This window comes from Bidens hawaiensis, unplaced genomic scaffold (assembly GCF_021521415.1).
Source record: "Bidens hawaiensis isolate Kalapana, Puna unplaced genomic scaffold, B.hawaiensis_p1.1 tig00004105_1, whole genome shotgun sequence".
Taxonomy (NCBI): Eukaryota; Viridiplantae; Streptophyta; class Magnoliopsida; order Asterales; family Asteraceae; genus Bidens; species Bidens hawaiensis.
Window position 1 is genome coordinate 883,059 of NW_027491242.1, and position 21,458 is coordinate 904,516.

At 32.6% G+C, this 21,458-nt stretch overlaps 2 protein-coding genes and 3 pseudogenes across 2 annotated transcripts; 4 read left to right on the forward strand and 1 right to left on the reverse strand.

Annotated features, from left to right (window-relative positions):
* The first annotated feature begins 3,396 nt into the window (after positions 1-3,396).
* Positions 3,397-7,143, forward strand: LOC143625410 (ACT domain-containing protein ACR8-like). Its single transcript, XM_077095744.1, has 6 exons — positions 3,397-3,605; positions 4,476-4,521; positions 4,652-4,766; positions 4,880-4,947; positions 5,682-6,251; positions 6,466-7,143. The coding sequence occupies exons 1-6, from the start codon at positions 3,535-3,537 to the stop codon at positions 6,925-6,927; spliced, it is 1,332 nt and encodes a 443-aa protein (XP_076951859.1). The 5' UTR covers positions 3,397-3,534; the 3' UTR covers positions 6,928-7,143.
* A 4,851-nt stretch (positions 7,144-11,994) lies between these two features.
* LOC143625497 (miraculin pseudogene) lies at positions 11,995-13,493 on the forward strand (annotated as a pseudogene).
* A 282-nt stretch (positions 13,494-13,775) lies between these two features.
* LOC143625411 (miraculin pseudogene) lies at positions 13,776-14,701 on the forward strand (annotated as a pseudogene).
* Positions 14,702-17,040: 2,339 nt separating this feature from the next.
* LOC143625496 (miraculin pseudogene) lies at positions 17,041-17,816 on the forward strand (annotated as a pseudogene).
* LOC143625495 (ATP-dependent Clp protease proteolytic subunit-related protein 2, chloroplastic-like) lies at positions 17,782-18,840 on the reverse strand. The gene is made up of 4 exons (XM_077095818.1): positions 18,718-18,840; positions 18,492-18,629; positions 18,254-18,370; positions 17,782-18,182 (listed from the first exon to the last, which is right to left on the reverse strand). Exons 1-4 carry the CDS (start codon positions 18,799-18,801, stop codon positions 17,880-17,882), a joined length of 642 nt encoding a protein of 213 aa, XP_076951933.1. The 5' UTR covers positions 18,802-18,840; the 3' UTR covers positions 17,782-17,879.
* Between the last annotated feature and the right edge of the window lie 2,618 nt (positions 18,841-21,458).

The following is a 21,458-nucleotide window of genomic DNA, read 5'->3' on the forward strand; positions in this document are numbered from 1 at the left end:
TGAGTTGGTTTGGTTGTAACTGATCTAAATCTATAAGTTATTCTGTTTTTAATTTTTGGTAACCACTTAGTTAAGTTAGTCTGGTTATGGAAAATATATAGTTAAGTTACTACGGTTAACAAAGGTAGAGCTTACGGTTTTTGACACACGCATGTTAAAGCGACACGAAACAACACAGTGTTAAACAAGTTTGGCTTTAGACTTAACATGTTACATATTTTAAACCATAGACATGTTTCAGGTTTGTTTAAATTCATGTCTAAACAGGTTAAACACTTGTTAACCAGTTAATGACTTGTATATTTTATTAAAAAAATAATATAAAATACACGCTATAGTTAGTGGATGTTATGATTTGATTTTAGTCTTTTTTGAATCTTTGTATCAAATATGTTAACGGTTATGTATTAGTTTAGATTTATGTATATGAACCTTTAGCAACTTCTACTTCACCACATATGTCATGTTTATCGTGTCCATAAACAAGTCCCTAAACATGCCATGTTGTGTAACATATTTCTAAATAGGTTTGTGTTCATGTCTAACACCACAACTCCACAAGTAATCCGATAATCATGTCTTATCACGCCATGTTTGGCCTGTTATGCAACCCTAATCAAGCGGATTTTGACACAAGTTTATATAACAAGTCTAGTTATATATTTTGGCACGTAAAATATTAAAATATTAAGCACTGTATTTATAAAAGTTAACAAATAATAATATTTATAAAAAACTAAATTAAATATAAAGTTTGGTTTTTATGTCATTCAGCTCAAATATATATATATATATATATATATATATATATATATGTCATTCAACTCTTAAATTATCTAAGAACGTGAAGGAACCCTTGAAAATTAACGTTTTTTACAAATTTTTTTGTATGTTAGTGTTATTTGAGTGTAGTTTTATCATTTTTTATATCTATAATTACGATTACAATTATGAATAATAGTTTTTACACATATCTAAACTTTTTTCTGCATATATGTAAATTTGTTATTACATTAATTTTACACATATGTAAACTTGTGATTTATATATGTACTAACAAATTTATATATAAAATATGGTAAAACTAGTGTTAAACAATGTTAATATATGAAAAAAATTAAAAAAAAATGTTTGTTTCTTATGAGTTTCTAGAAGTTCTTAACTTTTTTGAAGTTCTCAAATGATACTAACCATATATATATATATATATATATATATATATATAACCACAAAACAACACATAAAACCAGTCTTAGCTCTAGAAATAATAAAAGTTGATTAATCGGCGTAAATGTTAAGTAAATCAAAAAGCCAATTGTGGCGGTGTTTGTTAAATGTGGACCGTGTTGCCGTCATTATTTGGGTCGGCTATCCTCTTCATTAATATCAGTGGTGGTTTATATATTTTTCAAATAAATTATAAACTAACTTAAACTCATGAGATAAACATAGTTTCCAAACATGGTTACTAGATTTTTCTGTTATAAAATCTTATTTATTTACATGTATTAGCATTAATAATTTCCAAATATAGTTTCTAGATTAATTTTACTGTTATAACTCATCTTATTTATATCCATTAATACATGATAATAACTTCCAAACATAGTTTCAAGATTTTTCTGTTACAAATTTTATTTATTTACAAAGAAACTTAAAATAATATCGGATAAATTATTCAACAGTTTTATTAAATACCCGTGTAGGTTATATGTCATGTATCGCTTCAGATATCAACAAAACATCTTTGACGTATTGGTCGTGGTCCTCTCCGAGAAGTTTCCGTTCAGACAACTAAAATAGTTCGTGAACACATACATAAATTAATAATAGATAACTATATTATATGTAATCACATGGTATATTACATACAAATTACACACATAAAGTATTTTTAGATTCTTATTAACAGTTTAAAACACCTTTTAGAATATTATCAATAGTGTAAAGTTTAAACATGACACTTCACCAAAGCATAAAACATGTTTTGAGTCCAAGTAAAGCAAAGGACATTCTTCTAATTAATGGACAGGGCATCCATCCATCCTAGTTGTCTATTAAAGAGCCATTTTATTAATACAACCTAATTACCTTTATTATTAAGTTATTATAAAATTATAACTTCCATCCTTTTAATAATTCATTTAATTTATTTTATTCCATAACCGAACAAGATCTTGCTCATGTTCTTCCGTTAACTCTTTATTATCAGACAAACAAATCATTCACGAACATCTGACCAAACGAACTTTCTTGTTTGTATTCGTTCACTAAGGAAATGAATTTTTTCGTGAATGATTCGCGAACACATACAGATGAACCCAAATGAAACAATGTTTTATTTGATTTTCCTAACCGAAAATGACCAACATCAATGGTTCGGGTACCAAGTTTCTATCGGTGTTTTTTTTTAACATTCATATTCGTATGTTAGTTTTTACATAATTTAATTACATAATACTCACATGTATATATATATATATTAATTAGTCATACGCAAAACACTTAATGAACAAACATTAGCCAATGAACTAGCGATGAAGTGGTAAATGTTTCATTAGTTGATGTTCCATGCAGCCCAGGTTGATTTCTGCCCACAACATTTAGTTTCAGATGCAACAAGGTGATGACGAGAGACTAGGCTAGTATGTGACTTTCATTACTTGGATCATTGATCTGAACAAGTTTTATTTCACCGCACAGGTGGGTGTTTACAGGTGTTGGCCTTAGTTGAGGGTTTTTCTAGGATCGAAGACGAGTGTATCCCAATGTATAGAATGTTGGAAAATTCTGGACATTATTAATTGATTTGTATTTGTTACTTATAAATTAATTATCAACGTGTCCAAATATTAAAAATGAATATGATATCGATACTCTAAAATGTGAACTATATAAACAAATTGTATTTTACTTTATTTTACGAATCTTTTTCCTACATTGAGCTTAACCAGTATCCCATTTGTAAGATTAATTAGCCGCTCAAAAAAATGAACAAACGTTAACATACATACATACGCTCTATAAGGTTCACGGACACAAGAAAACATACATAACCTCTATTCATGTCCGTTAATCCACTTAATGAAACGAAACTCCTTATTTCATATTCAATAAATTTATTAAACAAAAATAACCGAGTGCTCGAGTTGACTAATTAAGAAAGAAATCAGAATCCGGGCAGCCGCGCGTTACGCCATGTGATATTAAATAACAAATATATTTCTTTTACATGCATTCAAATTAATATATTAATATTAAAACAATAATATTTAAAACATTATTAAAAAAACCACCAATATAAATTGTCCTCCCACGCCTACGGAGTTGTAGAGAGAGAAAGTGGTTGGTGTTCTAGAGAGAGATTATGTTTTTCATCGATATTTGGTGAATAATAATAATAATTGTGAGCTGTAATTTGCTGGCTGTGCTTGGGTTAAATCGTGTATTCTACAAGAGAGTGAATCAACAACAGCTATATATTTGGTATTTGTGGTATAGTCAGTAAAAGTTATAATAATATTATTATTAAGGATGATGCAGATGAATGTGAGACCGTGTTTGGATGAATTTGAGAAGCTGCTTGTTCGAATGAACACTCCCAGGTTAGTTTTCGGTTTTTCAGTTTCGGTTTTTATTTTTCGGGTTTTATCATTTGAGCTTGAAATATTTGGTATGAATTTTTTTTTGTCCGAAACAATAAATTTTGGGTCTAGATGATTTTGTTAATTAACAAATAATTATATTATTATTATTATTATTATTATTATTATTATTTAGGCTAAACTATTGGAGATACTTTATTATTAAATTCTTGTAATTTACTTAAAACAGAAAACAAGAAACGATTCGGGTTTTGCGAAAACATAAAACCAAACCCTGGGTTTTTGTTTCGATTTTGGGTTGGTTTTATCGGTTTTTATCACACATAAAACCAAAACAAATCATAAATTCGGGTTTAAAAAAAAACATTAAACCAAACCCACGTTTTTTTTTGTTATGGTTCGGTTTTTCGGTTTCATGTGTACCCTTTGTTTTTGGGAGATATTTGGTTGAAAATATGGATTGTGGAATCTTTTGAGGTTAATATTTTAAGATTTATTAAAATTAAAATGAATGTAATATGTTCAATTTTGATGAAAAATATGCACATTAATATAGATTCACTTAAAATTTCTGATATTATGCATTATTGTATTAATTTCTAAATCTGCTAGCCTATTTAAATCTGATTATGATTAGGATAAAATTTAGGGGGTGTAAACAAGCCGAGCTCGACTTCACTAGGCTTTACTCTTGAGCTCAGCTCGTTTGCACCCCAATTAAATTTACTCTAATTATGTTTGTTATTAAAATTTTGACTTTTCGTTGACTTTTTTTCTTAGTTCATATTTTCCAAGTCAGATTTTGAATTTTCTTACACGTTATGCTTTCGCTTCATTAGTCTTAATCAACTTTTTATTGTACATTCGTAGGGTCATGATCGATAATGCTGGTTGTGTAAACGCAACTCTCGTCATGGTACGTTACTTTCTAGTTGCCCGACTGCCTTCTATTTTGATATAAAAGAATACACACACATGTTTTTACTTATTTTATTTATTTTTTTAAAACAACAAATTTTTCCACCTAACGTTTTCGTAATTTATAGGTTGATAGTGCGCGAAAAGACGGGATTCTTCTAGAAGCGGTTCAAGTGCTTACAGATTTAAATCTTTTGATTAAAAAAGGTTATGTTTCCTCTGATGGAAGATGGAACATGGATGGTAAGATTTTAATTAGTTTTATTATTTTAACTGTTTATTAATCTTTTTTTACTTCTGTTTTTATTTTTTGTAACTGATTAACTCATTTTAATCTTGTTAATTATTATCCACAGTATTTCATGTGACTGATTTAGATGGGAAGAAGTTAACAGATGACAGCATCATTAACTGCATCCAACATGTAATTTGCTTAACTCTTGACACTTGTTGTATTTGCTAGGGGTGTAAACGAGCCGAGTCGAATTTGGCTCGTGGGTAGTGTTTCAAGCTCGAGTTCTGTTTGTTTTAAGCTCTATATTTTCTAAAGCTTGAGCTTGGCTTGGGATAGACTCGTTTATTATTTATTAATCATTTTACTTATATTTTTACTTAATATTTTTAATTTATTTTCTTATAGTTTCTATACAGAACATTATATAAATTATTTACTTAATTTTTTCATATTTTTTCATACATTAATTATCTTTATAAAAAGATATGTTTAATATACTAAGTAAAAATTATATATATATAATAGGCTCGTTTATTATTTATTAATCATTTTACTTATATTTTTACTTAGTACTTTTAATATATTTTAATTATAGTTTCTATACAGAACATTATATAAATTATTTACTTATTTTTATCATATATTTTCATATATTAATAATATTTATAAAAAGATATATTTAATATATTAAGTAAAAATTATATAAATAATAGGCTTGAGCTCGACCAGTGAAGCTCGGGCTTGTTTATTAAACGAGCTTATTTTTAGGCTCGAGCTCGTTTAAGCTTGGGTCGATTCGAGCTTTAACGAGCCGATCCCAAGTAGCTTACGAATGGTTTGGCTCGTTTGCACTTATAGTATTTGTTATGTAACTTTCTTTATTCTTGATACTAATTGCATTTTTTTTATTTAATAATTTTTAGTCACTTGGAAGCATTCATCACACAAGATCAAAATCCATTGATGGAATGACAGCAATCGAATTAACCGGGACCGATCGAGTCGGCTTATTATCTGAAGTGTTTGCAGTGTTATCTGATCTCAAATGTGATATAGTAGAGTCAAAAGTATGGACTCACAACGGGCGAATTGCTTCGTTAATATACCTTAAAGATTGCGAATCCGGATGCCCAATTTACGACTCTCAAAAACTTGAAATCATCGAGGGTCGGTTAAGAAACGTGCTTAAAGGCGATAACGATATCAGAAGTGTGAAAACTTCAGTTTCTATGGCTGTTACTCACACAGAAAGACGGCTGCATCAAATGATGTTTGCAGACCGCGATTATGAGAGGAATCCGATTGTTATTAGAAGTAATGAATATTCTCCAGATGTATCGGTTCAGAATCGTTTAGAAAAAGGGTATTCGGTTGTTAATATCCAGTGCAGAGATCGACCGAAGCTTTTATTCGATGTTGTTTTCACGTTAACTGATATGCAGTATACGGTTTTTCATGCTACTATTGATACCAAAGATAACGGAGCGTATCTGGTACGTTTTCATACCGGTTAAGCGTAATAGTTAGGCTTGTAAACGAGCTCAAATTGTCGGCCGAGAAAGGCTAAACTTACACTACGTATAAAAGTTTTCACCCAAAAACGGGTAAATTTACACTACTGCGCAAAAAAACAGGGGGGCCGGGGCCAACCCGGGCCTCAATGAAGCTTCGCCCTTGCTAAACATTCAACATTTTTTTATGTTTTAGGAATTCTTTATCCGACACACAGACGGGACACCGATCAGTTCAGAAGCCGAGAAGCAACGAGTGACCCTTTGTTTAACCGCAGCCATCGAGAGACGCGCCTCCAACGGCGTTAGGCTTGAGCTATGCAAGGAAGACAAACCAGGACTGCTAGCCGAAGTAACACGCATATTTAGAGAATACGCATTAAACGTCACACGAGCTGAAATATCTACACTACAAGGAAAGGCCGAGAACATATTCTACGTGACGGACGCGTGTGGAAACCGAGTCGACTCAAAAAGCATAGAGTCGGTTCGACAACGAGTCGGGTTAGATAACTTGAGGGTCAAGGAATTACCATTTCCATTTAGAAATAATAATGACAAGGAAGATAATGTAGAAGGGGGGGCTGTTTTATTAGCACTTGGAAGTTTATTAAGAAAGAACCTTTATAACTTAGGCTTGATAAAATCATATTATTAAAAAGTTAGGGTATATTATTATTATTATTATTATATGTTACTTATGGTTTGTACATAACATAAAATATTGGTGGTTAGCAATTAATTAGGTAGATTGATGCTGGATACTTTTGTTCCCTACATAGATATAGTTGGTGGTTTGTACTTAACTTGGTTTATAAGTATTAGTGTTATTTATTGACTCTTTTTTTTTGTTTCATCAAAACATTATTCACACTCCAATAACAGAAATGATAGTACCGAATATTTATTATTGTTATTAAATGATATAGTTTAAACACTATAAAAGAGGGTGCAAGATGTAGTTATTAGTAGTTGATGACAAACCTACTCAACAAAACCCATAATTTAATAAATTTGGTTTGAAGACAATTATAATACACAAAATGAAAAAGGCAAAACAACATATTAGGAAAACATAAGGCAAAAAAAAAAATAATAATAAGTCCTTCTAAGGCTATGCGTAGTGGAGGGGCTACAAATTGGGGCGTTTTGCGCCGTGTGGCACCTAATCAGTAAGGGGTGAAAATTTGTTTTTGGGGTGTAATGATGTAGGGACTACAACTAGTAATAATATATATATATATATAACACATCCATACATGCCGGCCCCACCACCCTGAAATTCGCCCCTTCTTCCAGGCGAGGAGAAGACCTCGCCCCCGCCCCTTTTCGCCCAAAAATCGCCCAGGAGGCGGTGTTCGCACCCCTTCGCGCCCAAAATCGCCCAAATTGTAGCCCCATTACATATGGCCTAAGGGTGTGACGCCATCCATCTCAGCCTTTAACCAACAGTTAAACCATAACAATATGCCGGCGCCTAACCAACCCCCTGCCTCGTCGTTCTCTTAGCATCCAAGAGGGTTCAAAAAGGTGGGGTCCACAACACATTTTTAAGCGGTGAGTTATATAAAGCTAGTGACATGACATTTTAACTAATTAACCCGTAACACATGGTCTCTTAGACTAGGTAAATTGTATTAATGCAAATTTAGAAGAAATAGTAGACCTACAAAGTAAAATGTATAATGTACAAGAAAATATGATATTTTTTTAGTTATGTATATTGTTCATTAAGTTTTACAACTAACTTTAGTTATGTATGTTTTCAAGTTGATGATTTAATTATATTTTGTAACATTATTAGTTTTAAATAATTTTTAGCAACTATATATGGGAAAACCTTGTTTCTCATTAATAGCAAGAACCCTTAAATACTACCATCTACATTACTGCATATGTGCAAAAGTATATATAATACAATAAATGATTTTATAATGCTTAACTTTATATAAATTAAATATTTATACCTAAGCCCCTAACAACTTTTGAAATTTTTAAGTACAAGCCAGATGATAATATTGTTTCAAAGTATAAATATGTGTACACCATTTATGATTAATCTATTAATGATGTGAATAGAATTGGTTGAAATTGATGGTTGTTTGTTCACTTTAGGAAAGTATTGGCACATTTTCTTATGTTCACACAACTTTTGGGATGATGTAAATTCTATCAACATTTACGGGTGCTGCTATACTTACCCTCTTCCCATTCATTTTTACTAAACATTTCCCCTTCTTCAAGTTTTACATTAATACAATTTAGACCTTTTTGTTGTTTTTTTGTCATTTTGTTATTTTTTATTATCATTGTTATTTTTATAAATGCATTTTTTTTCTATTTTTATTTAACAATTTTTTTTTCTATTTACCCTTTTATGTATATTTACAGCCTTTAATAAAAAAATATTTTTTCTTACTTAGAAAATTGTTTTTTTTCTTATATGAAAAACGTTGTTTTTCAATTTAAAAAAAATATATTTTTCTATACCCGTTTTAATCTTTTTGAAGGGCATTTTTTTTTAAATTTAAGAGATAGATTGCATTTTTTTTAATAAAAAATAATATTATATTTTATAAATAAAAAGGTTAAATAACATACAACTTGATAAAAAAAAGTTGACTCTTTTCTCAGATAACATTAATCTCATGTATCCAAACCTAACAAATAAAATCAAATTGGTTTGAACACATTTTTAAAAAAATTAAAAAAAATAAAAAATAAATAAAAAACTAGCTAGAGAAAACATACAGTACTTTTTAATACATGTAAAAAAAATAAACAAACTTTTGATAAGATCTTAAAGAAATAAAATAATAAAGTCAATAAAAAAAATATATAAAAACTGTAAAACAAAAATAAAAATTTAATAGTTTTTTATTTGATATTTTAAGAGAATTATAAAATAAAATAAGAGGGACTGACATGTCAATTACAAATGTTAAGGGGAAATGAAAGTTCAGGGGGGTGTATGGATAGCAAGGGAGGGGGTACGTTTAGTCTGACCCTTATACCACTTTATCAAAATTAATATTTTGAATATACTTTTTATTTTTATATATATTAGTTAATAATTTACTTCAGTACCGTTATCTAATAGTAAATATATTTAGGTTACACATTTTTCTAACCGGTCAAGCTAAATAACTTATAACAAATAAGTAGACGTATATAAAAAGTTAAAAGCGAATTAATATGCGCATATATGTTTTTAGTCTTTTATATTAATTACTAAACATTAGATTTAATCAGCAACACAAAGTCCAAAAGGTTCATTTGTGTAAGATATATTTAATATATGTGTAGTGTTCGTATCAAAAGTGTTAGAACCATTTTTCATGTACAAAATTTTAAACTTTTATCATATTAAATTGATTATTTGGTGACGTTTATGTATCACTTATCAAAGTTTTAATTATAACAATCTCATTTGTAGTAGGGATAGTGGGCTTTTTTTCTGGGCTAGACTTATAGACAAAAGCTTTTAATGGGCTGAACTCTTAAACAAAAAATGTAAGTTTCAAATTCAGTGGGCTAAAGATTTTAACAAAAAATAAAAAAATACTACTTTCAAGTTTCAAATTCAGTACGAGATTTAGCCCTTTAAAAATAACCGACTCGCACTATTATGAGCTAGTAATGCTTAGGTGCAAATCCTAACTGATTAACCTAACTGATACTAGAAACCAAAACGAACCGAAATTGATAATTAACCGGTATAGTAGAAACGGTTAGTAATCAACTGACATGATGGTTAGGACTTAGGATCCTGTTTGGACTTCAATAAGTTAACCCAACATAGATTAATACAGTTAATGTTAGTAAGATTAACTTCAATAGGTTATTATCGGTTAACTGGTTATTAAGCACTCAAAAAATGGTTAGAAACTGTAACTGATTTTGCCCGTTTGACCAATAACCAGTCCCGGTTAGTAACCAATATTCTAAAAACCGGTTAATCGATATTTGCATCTCTAGTTGTGCTAGCTAAACTGTACTCTAGAAGCAATATATATATGAATTTTAAATAATTGTTAGTAGGTAGATCAATCCATTGACTTGATGTCTTAAAACAACTATCAAATATGCCTTATTGATATTATTAATTGTCTTTGATACAAGTGACTGGTACTCATGTTTGTTTGGAGTAAAATTTACTACTCACATAATCAGTGTGTTTCATGTATAGTCTTTACAAGAAGAAACGTGGAAGCATCTACAACCAATTAAGATTCTAATTCTCTTAAGCCTTTTATTAATAAGCGCGTACATTGTAACTTAAGCAACAAGACACTTAACATTTTGTGCGTTTTGATATCCATTTGTGCGGTTTGATCTCAATTTATGCATTTTGGCATTCATTTATGCATTTTGACATACGTTTTGACCTTCATTTGTGCGTTTTGGATCCATTATGCGTTTGGACCTCCATTTGTGTGTTTTGACCTCCATTTGTTCGTTTTGACCTTCATTAGGGCCAGCTGTACCTAACCGCCCCCACCTTGGGGACACAGTTGATACCTTTGAACCCTACCACCACCACCTTGTGGGCACAGAGCCCTATACTGAGGTCACCAGTTCTAACTGCAACTTCAACGACAGTTGATTAGAAGAGTCGGGTGGCTTCCTACCCGGTCTTGACCTGCTAATTTTGAAAATTGTGTAAATGGAATGCATTTGGTATAACATTGTACACAACATGTTCTCGTCTCTTAGTGATGTGCATTCCAACATGTATTTTTACCTTTTTGCTTTGACACTTTTGATTTTCTCGCGCTTGAAGCCGTGGAGTTACTTAACTGAGTTGAGTGAGTTCAACATGTGAAGCATAATAATGTTATGAATTAAAATCAGTCAATGTGGTTTTTAAAAGATTGACTTTTGCGATTTAAAAAAGAGTAATGCATAGCTTGTTGTCAATTTGCCTTCTGTTTCAACGTAATTACTGCTTTTCATTTTTAATATATTGTTTTTATATAATATAAAACTAATTCTTTGATTAAGACCCATTATTCTAATAGTCAACCCTCAAAATTGCAAACTCTGACCAACCTTTTCTAATTTTTGTCATAGTTTTGAATAAAAAAACTCAAAATAGCTACTCTAAAACCGTCATCCGACGGAATTTGTTAAAGAACTCGTTGACTTGTAAAATTTTGCCGCATGGCAACGTATTAATAGATCCTAAAAAATTTGTTAAAAATCCTTCAGATCCGTCAAAATTAATTTTAATTTATGGATCTGACATAGTTTTTCATCTCCGACCTCTCAAATTCCGTCGGATATTCGTTTAACGCATTCCGTCAAATCCATTAATACGTTAACACGTGGTGATATTTACAGGTCAACGATATTTTGATCGACGTTGATGAAATTCTGTCAGATTCAACGACAAAATGACTATTTTAGGTATTTTTTCAAAATTATGGTTAAAACTGAAAAATGTTGATTAAAGTCGGCTATTTTAAGAATAGTCTATCATATCCTTTCACCACCTACACTTCCATGAGATACAGTCAAACTAGAATATACCAATTCTAATTCTAACTAATATTAAAACTATAAATACTTATTAATTAATTTCAAGTTTCCAGCCATGCATTTGCATGTGATCACGTGAACCCTTAAAACTCTAGTTTATTTCATGCAAACCAAAGAAGACTTATGACTCGGTAAATAAGCGAGTAACCCCAAACACGGTTCTTGGTCACATTAATTTTCACACAAAGTTTATTTTATTTAATTTTGGTTCATTCCTAGCAATTCCATCACATGCATGATCATCCATAATTCAAATTAACCAAAAACTAGCAAACTTCCCACCATCTATAAATAGCTTGATTAATTAATCTACATCATATCATTCACTAATTAATACTTTTAACAATGAAAACATTCATTTTATTCTCACTTGCACTCATCTTCACAGCCAATTCCGCTCCTTCTCCTGGTCCTGCTCCTCCTGTGCTCGATTCCAATGGAAAATACCTACGCCCGGGGGTCGAATACTATGTTTTCCCAGCGACTCTATACAATGAAAATGGCGGACTCCTTCCGGCGCACTTTAATGGAAAGCCTTGTCCAGCTGGCATTGAACAATCCCGAATCAACATGAACGGCCTCTCGTTGACTTTCACTCCGGTTAACCCTAAGAAAGGTGTGATACATCTTTCCACGGATGTTAACATAAAGTTCTCGGGTTCCACTGGTTGTGATAGCGAGTCAAACGTATGGAAGGTGAAATATGATAAAGCTATGAAGCGTTATGCTGTGATGGTGGGAGGTGTTGAGGGAAATCCAGGACCTGAAACACTAGATAATTGGTTTAAGATTGAGAAAATTAAAGACGGGTATAAGTTAGTTTTCTGTCCGAGTGTGTGTAGCTATTGTAAGGTTATGTGCAAGGATGTTGGATTAGTTGACGACGAAGATGGTTCGCGACGTTTGGTACTTAGCAATAATCCTGCGTCTTTCGTATTTTGGGATGCTAACTAGTTCCACCGGTCTTATTATTCCATGGAAGCTCTTGAATAAATTATATATGTTAGGAGTAAATTTAATTATTGTTTTATTTATGTTTCAATAAAGTTTGATTATAGTTGTTATTATTTGAGAGGCATCGATTTGTTAGGTACAATACATATGGTTGTATACTTGTATTCATTTCTAATTACTTGATTTGATCATTACCTTTGGCTAGCTCTTCAAATTTAGGCACTATAGTAGACCAAAGATCTTCAAATATGCTAAGATTATTTGAGGTATCCACGTTCAATAGTTTTTTTTTATACACTCTCTAACTCTACTCCTAAATTAAACTTTTTTTTTTACATGCTTATACTATCAAGTATCACCGGTTGAAAGATAAAGCCTTATCAAACACTCTGGTTGTCAAAAGCCCTTGTGGTACGTAGTACGTACCATTACTATTTACTAGATGTGCCAGTGTTGATATATTATCTAATAATCAATCTAGTTAGGTTATATACTTTCCCAACCTATCAAATTAAAGAACTTAACGAAACAAAAATTTATCATATTTGTAGGTTTACAAACCGATCGATAACACACCAAACCCAGTTTCCAAATTGACCCAACCCGTAGGTTTGTATACTAGTTCGCACTTTGAAGAATCAAACCGGTTCCTAGTTCCAAAGCGGGTTTGTAATCCAACCCCAACCGTTGACTAAACCGGTCCGGTTTATAACCCGAACCGGTTTGTACACCTCTAGGCTTTAGTTCTCCCCAAACGGCTAAAAGAGCTTCAATGTTTAAGTTCCAGTGGGCTTCTTATTGGGCTAGAGCATTGACAATCAAACCTAAACTTGGGTTAGACTTTTAAGCTAAGTTTACTTGTGCTGAATTTTTGAACAAAATATATACTAGTTTTCTTACTCAATATACGGTAACAAAATAATACTAGTGGCTAGTTGTGCTGAATATATTATATGCCTCTTGATATTTATAGGTTGTTTTGAAATATTTTCATTAGTTAGTTCATTCCAGCACAAAAATCATTACAAGTCAAAAACAATATAAAAAATCATCAGTTTATATTTGTGTCTAAAACTATCTAAACTCCAAACAAACAACATATGAACCTTGTTTTCAATCCAAAAGTAGCATACTTCCTACCATCTATAAATACCAATTCAAGCTTAACATACCTACATCATTCACTAATTAATACTTTCAAACATGAAAATAATCATCTTATTTTCACTAGCACTCATCTACACCGCCAATGCAGCTCATGCTCCTGATCCAGTGCTCGATTACTATGGACAATACCTCCACACAGGGGCCAAATACTATGTTATGCCAGCGGCTCTAGACGGTGAAAATGGGGGACTCCTATCAGTGAAATTCAACAGGAAGCCTTGTCCAGCTGGTGTTGAACAATCCCGAAGCGACGAGACTGGCCTCCCATTGACTTTCACCCCGGTCAACCCCAAGAAAGGCGTTATCCGTCTTTCCACAGATGTTAACATAAAGTTTTTAGCTTCCACTAGTTGTGACGACGAGTCAACCGTATGGAAGGTGAAATATGACAAGGCTATGAAGCAATATGCTGTGATGGTGGGAGGTGATAAGGGTAATCCGGGACCAGAAACATTGGAAAACTGGTTTAAGATTGAGAAAACTAAAGACGGGTATAAGTTAGTTTACTGCCCAAGTGTGTGCAGCAACTGTAAGGTTATGTGTAAGAGTGTCGGAATAGTTGATGACGAAGATGGTTCGCAACGTTTGGTACTCAACAATGATCCCGCGTCTTTCGTCTTTTGGAATGCCGACTAGTTCCACCAGTCTTATTGTTCCTTAGATGCTCGAATAAGTTATATATGTAACAAGCAATCTTAATTGCTGGTTTATCTATGTTTGAATAAAGTTGTTTATGGTTGTTAAACTTGCATGGGTTTGATGTGTGTGCATAGGCAACTATCAATAATACCATAGGGGCATAGGTGGTGAAAGATGATTTTTTTTAAAGGGGGCTAAATTACAAAGATTAATCATTTGGGGGTTGAAAATACAGGGGTGTCGGAGTTAGTTAGAGAATGTAAGAACTTTTAGAGGTGCGAGGTATCTCTCCTTCATTATCAATGGTGGTGACTGCAAAAGTATCTCCCCTCCCTTTTTAACGGAGGGGAGTCTGAAAAAGGTATCGCCCCTCCATTTGTAACGGCGGAGAGTTTACAGAAGGTGGAGGAGACTTTTTTTAATATCAATATAAAGTTAATCTTACACAACTAAGTTCAAGATTTTAAAAGCTAAAAATTTAAAAATAATATTAAGCAACACTTTTTTTTATAAACTTTGCGTGTATTTCTTTAATAGTCATACATGATTTTCTTAACTAATTTTTTTTGACTAATTTCTTTTACGTGAGTACTTTGCAACGCATGAAACAAGGCGCCAATGAAGAAACAAGGAATGGATCCGGGTCGGATCCATGTCAATGTTCGTCGATCTACGAGATGAACGAACCCACGACTTCATCGTCTTCGCTTGCTCGAGATCTGCCATAGAAAAGTGAGGGAGCGAGGGTGACTGCAAAGAGTTTCCTCTTGTTTACAAACACAAAAATATGTTTGGAGGCCAAGGGTCCAAGAGGAACTTCTTTCAAATAAAAGATAAATGCTCATTATATAGGAACTTCATGGTCAACATCATGAAACCAGAAACCCTAACCTTATTGGGCTAGGCCCGGTAGGGGTTACCTCCACAACACCCCCCCCCTCGCGCCAGTGGGCCTTTGTTAGTAGACAATAATAATGTAATAAGTAAAAGGTTGTACTGGAGTTTGACGTACCCTACCTCTACGATACCCTTCGACTAAGTTAGTACAACCCTTCAATTAACCAATTTATAACCATACCATACCCATTCCAAAAACCGGTTAAACACAAATGCTTAAATAGAAACCACTAATTGAAATTATCACTTCCGATTCGTGGGGGCTCAAAGCCTTCCCAAACAGTCCTAAAAGACAAAAAATATAGCATATGAACCGATTTTCAACTTTTATCTAAAACAACTAATCTCACCTCATCTACATTTTCCTAGAACCCGTTTTGACAACTTATTTTGCTCAAAACTAGTACCAACCCATTCTGACACGTCATCTGAACCAGCGCGACACGCCTAGTTTACCATGCTCAAGTTTAAGGAAGTGTTGGGGGGTAGTTTAGTTCCATCATGTTCAATGTTACAATGCAATATAAATACATGAGATATGAATAATCACATAAAGTACATTAAACTTTTATTTAGTTCTAATACACATCTTATTCATTCAATCTATTGCATTGGATTGTGTTTGTTATCAACAAGATGTCCAAGAACAACTCGTTACACGTCGAATCAGAAAACACATTACTAAATAATATACACTACATAATATATTCAAAGTTACATTTTCTCCAGCTGCAAGAATAAAGCCAACATGTTGTAGTTAATTATATACATTTTAGTTGTTAAAAACATCAATTACAAGTCAAAAACAATATCCAAATTCACCACTTTCACCACTTTAATATTGTGTCTAAAACTATCAAAACTCTAAACCAACAACATAAGATTGAGAATGCTAATGACGACGGTTATAAGTTTGTTTTCTGCCCGAGTGTCTGCAGCTACTGTAAGGTTAAGTGCAAAGGCGTCGGAACAGTTATCGACAAAGACGGATGGCGACGTTTGGTACTCATCAATGATCCTGCGTCTTTCGTCTTCTGGCATACTCACTAGTTCTACCAGTCTTACTATTCCATCGATGCTCGAATAAATTCGATATGTATGAAACAATATACAATAAAAGTTCTTGATAGTTGCATGATGCTTTTTTACTACTGACAAATAATAAATCCATAATTAATACCACAAAGTAGATTATTACACTAATCAATAACTGACCAGAACGGCCAAACATAACTGATAACCAAATTAACGGAAGGTTTGGTTTTGAGGGCTAGAATAATACGACGATTTGGTTTTAGTATCGGCGCTAGTTTTGATCTAAACCTATTTGACCACTCCAGTAATTAGTCATGCTTAACTTTAAAGAAGTGATTAGGGTACTTCATCATGGTCTTTTGTTTGGATATGGATGTCAACTTGTTCTGGTTGAATATTCATATTGCAATTGTCTGCTTTCAACTATTGGGATTCCAGCACAGCATCCATTACAAGTCAAAAACAATATCCAAGTTTGACTTTTGAGTCAAAAAGTCTAAACTATCAAAATTCTAAACCAACATTATTGTTTTTGGATCTAAAACTAGCAAACTTCACACCATCTATAAACACCTTTAATCTTTCATCATTCACCAACACTTTAAAAATGAAAAAAATAATCTTATTCTCACTTGCACTCATCTTAGCTGCCAACTCAGCTCCTGTTCCCAATCCCGATCTCGAGCCCGGGCCCGTGCTCGATGCCCAACAAAACCCCCTCCGCGCAGGGGACAAATACTACATTAAACCAGCGGACGGAGACGGTTATATTGGCGGACTCATTCTCGCACACGTCAAAAACAAGTCTTGTCCCGTTGTTGTTGCACAATCCCGAGGCATAGAAAAGGGCCTATCGTTGACTTTCACTCCGGTCAACCCCAAGAAAAACGTGATCCGTCTCTCCACAGATGTTAACATCAAGTTCTCGGGCTCCAACAACTGTCACGAGTCGAATGTATGGAAGTTGAATTATAATGAAGTTATAAACGAATATGTTGTCATCGTTGGAGGCGTTGAAGGAAACCCGGGGCAAAAAACATTGGATAACTGGTTTAAGATTGAGAAAAGTATATATGGCGGCTATAAGTTTGTTTTCTGCCCGAGTGTCTGCAGCTACTGCAAGGTTATGTGTGAAGACGTTAACACGCTTTTAACCGATGATAGTGACGGGCAACCGTTAGTACTCAGGAACGACACTTATTTTCCTTTTTCTGTCATCTTCTATAGTAAATAAATTACATATGTAACGAGCAACGTTAATTACTGTTTCATATATTCATATATGAAACAATATGCAAATACAGTTCTTGACAGTTTCATAATAATAAATCCTAAATACCACAAAGCACAAATGAAAGGTTTTTAATGACAAGTACATTAACCGAGACCTGTACCGGCTTCTTTGCGTGGTGCATCAGCTTTAATACGGGGTGGTCTCACGATTCGGTCAATGAGTCCATAATCCAAAGCTTCTTGAGCATTGAACCGCTTGGTCCGACTCAAGTCCTTGTGAACCTGCTCAACCGGTTGACCCGTCTTTTCAGCCAACTCCTTGAAAAGATAATCTCTAATTCTCAAAAGCTCGTTTGCTTCATTTCGAATATCGTCAGCCTGACCACGAGCCGCTCCAGCTGGTGACTCTAAAGCTATTCTTGAAAGTGGCATCGCGAATCGTTGACCCTTCACAATAATTAAAACAATAAATCATTAAAAAAACATCTTGCAAATTGATATACAAAATTTAAAATTACCTTTTCTCCAGCTGCAAGAAGAAAACCAGCTAGATTATATGCGTAACCGACACAATGAGTACCGATCGGACTTTGCAAGCTTTGCATTGTGTCATATATAGCCATACTTGGAGTAAGCTGAAAACATTTATAAAATTTTTAATAATATATCAAATATATTTCTAAAGGGATGATAATAATAATAATAACAATAATAATAATATAATAATAATAACAATAATAATGAAAAAGAACTCACATCACCACCAGGGCCATTAATGTACATATACATTCTTTTGGAGTTATCAACACTGTCAAGGTATAACATTGTTGCCAATATTTGGTTACTAAACTCTTCATCTATGTTTTGTCCGATAAAGATGACGCGTTCGCGATACTGCACCAAAATCGGTTTCATTTATATAAGTAAGCATTAACAAGTTTGGGATTACACAAATAATTATAATGTCTGTGCAATTACTTACAAGGGCATTCCATAAATCAACCCACTGCCAAGTACCTTCACCTGGAACCCTATAGGGTACTCTTGGTGTACCAATCGGCATCATTGTGATTCGTCCTCGTGCTGGCTTAATTCCAATCCTGTAAATAGGGGCGTGCATGAAAAAAACTGAACGTAAACAAAACTGACGGTTTGATTTTATGTTTTGGTAAAACCTGAACCGAATTTATAGATTCTCATTTAAGTAATTTATAAAGAAAATTAAATAAATATGTAACTCAAATACTTTAGCCCAAATGTATACTTTAGCTCAAATACTACGATTTTCCACTGGTCACCATCAAATTCATTTTCAACTTTTTGTTCTAAAATACTCTAAATTTCCATCTAACGAATATAATTATGTCAAACTTTCAAATTTAAGTTAAAATTTCAAAATTCATTTTCCTTAAATATTAATAAAAATTTAATATATCCAACTTTTCAATTTTGATAAAGAATTTCAAGTTTCAAAATTCAAAATTTTCCAATCTTATAATCAAACTTGCATTCAATTCTAATCAATGAATAACAACTCAATTATCACGTATACACCATCGTAATCGATAAAATTTTACATTTTTAATAAGAATTTTCTAAATAAACTATTCTTTTACATAAAAACTTCTATTTAAGACCCCAAATATCATCAAGTTCAAAATCATGTTAAACAGTAGTTATTTTCTTTTTATGATTAATCGAAAAAAGAATGTTTTAAAAAATGTCAAAGTTCATATTTTTAAAGACATATATTGACGATTACACTATATTTTATTCATTCCATGTACACAGGATACTAACCAGTTAATTAACAAAACAATTTAGCCCCAAATTCATTATTTTGAGACAAACTCTTTTTCTTAACCCGAAATTTTCAAGCTCAAATGCAAAACCGAAACAAACCCAAATCACGAACCAAAAAAACCGAAACCAAACGGTTAAAGTTTCAATTTTTGGTTCGATATTAGCCCAAAACCGAACCGTGCCCACCACATGATTGATGTATAAAAAATTAAGAATATATACACACCTAGGCTCAATGCTTTTGTGAATCTTCTTGTGCAATTCAGCACTCAAATCAGGCCTAGTAATTCCATAAGAATCTGGTTTATAGAATAATATAAAACATTTAGCAAATAATAATAATAATAATAACAATAATAATAATAAGATAAGAGAAAGTATTAGTGACGAATCTGACTGGGAGATTGAAGCCTTAATCCAACGAAAACTTTATTCTCGAAGCTGTGGATTAAATATTTAAATTAAATTAAGAAATAAATAAAACGGTTAATTGCATGGAATATAAGGTTGATGCATATACGAGGAGATACGAGGAACATGTTTACCTAAGAGATGGCTGAGGTGAATGTAGATACGAGGAGCATGTCGTGGAATTGAGATTGACCGCCATCGTGTGTGGATTCTGTACGGGATAAGATGAAGGTAACTTATGTGTTCAGGGGTAATACGGGTCGGGTTTTTTTTAACCGGATAAGGTTTTAAAATTATTATCTTTTTCTTTCAAAACCAATGTTTTAAATATTGGTTTATGCGCCTGAGTACTCGGTATTCAGTTGGTGTTGAAGCGAGTTTTCTTAATTTGGTGAACATTACTCAGAGCTAGGCGGTCCAACTCGGTTAAGTATTTGAACATGTATCATCTTGATTTATAGTAGATATTCACGTATTTTGTTATAAATATATGTAAACTTATGATATCTGACATAAAAAAATAATTTATTAATAATTTACCATGTTCAAGTACTTCCAGCGTAGAATAACGTCAATCCTCCCTAGTTTTACGCCATTCAAAATCCATTTAAAGACACAATACCATTAGTGTGTTAATGCAGTTACATCTATACTTTGCATAAAAATATTTTAGTTTTTTTTAGCATATACAAATAATCTTTAACTTTATGAACCTTTTGAGCATTCTTTAAAGTTCTTGCTCTTCTTTTCTGTAGCCAACGACATATGAATGGTGCTAGGATTGATTCATGTTCTTATGTTTTGTTAGAAACTTTGTCATGCTATTGATGTTAAAACGATGCATCCCGTGAAGATAAAAGTAACTTGCTAAGAGATTAGGCAAGTTGGAGCCTATTTAGCCTTCTTTGATGCCCAAGTCACTTTGTGTATGAGATCAACTTCATAAGAGTACATCAATTAATTTCTCACATTAGCAAGACCCCAACACAAATTAGATGTACAGTTTATATATGAACACGAGTTTTGTGTAGCATATAATGCGTTGTACTCATTAAGGCCGACCGATATACATCAGTGTGGATGCCCATTGATTCTATGTGGCTGCCTACATGGCATCTCTCACATGACGAGGGGTCTCCTTGGAAGCAGAACTTAGTGATTAAGATATTTTCAAACTATTTGGAAAATATAATTATAACCTAGTAAATTCCAGAAGCCCTTCAAAAGAATAAATGTTAATTCCAAATCTCTTTAATAGTCGTTTAATTAACACACTATGAGCTTTAGCTTAACTGAAATTAGAAGGAAGCGAAAGTTTATGCCGGATGCCGCAAGGTCTCAAATTCTAATCCGATCCAAACTAGAAACCATGGTTTACTATAGCTGGCCTTCACGCAGCCGATTTCCCCGAAACAAAATATTGTGTAGGGGTGGGTGTGCAAGAAACCAAAAAACCAAACCGAAATCCTAAATTTTTGTTTTTCATATTTTAATAAGTAATTTATAAGA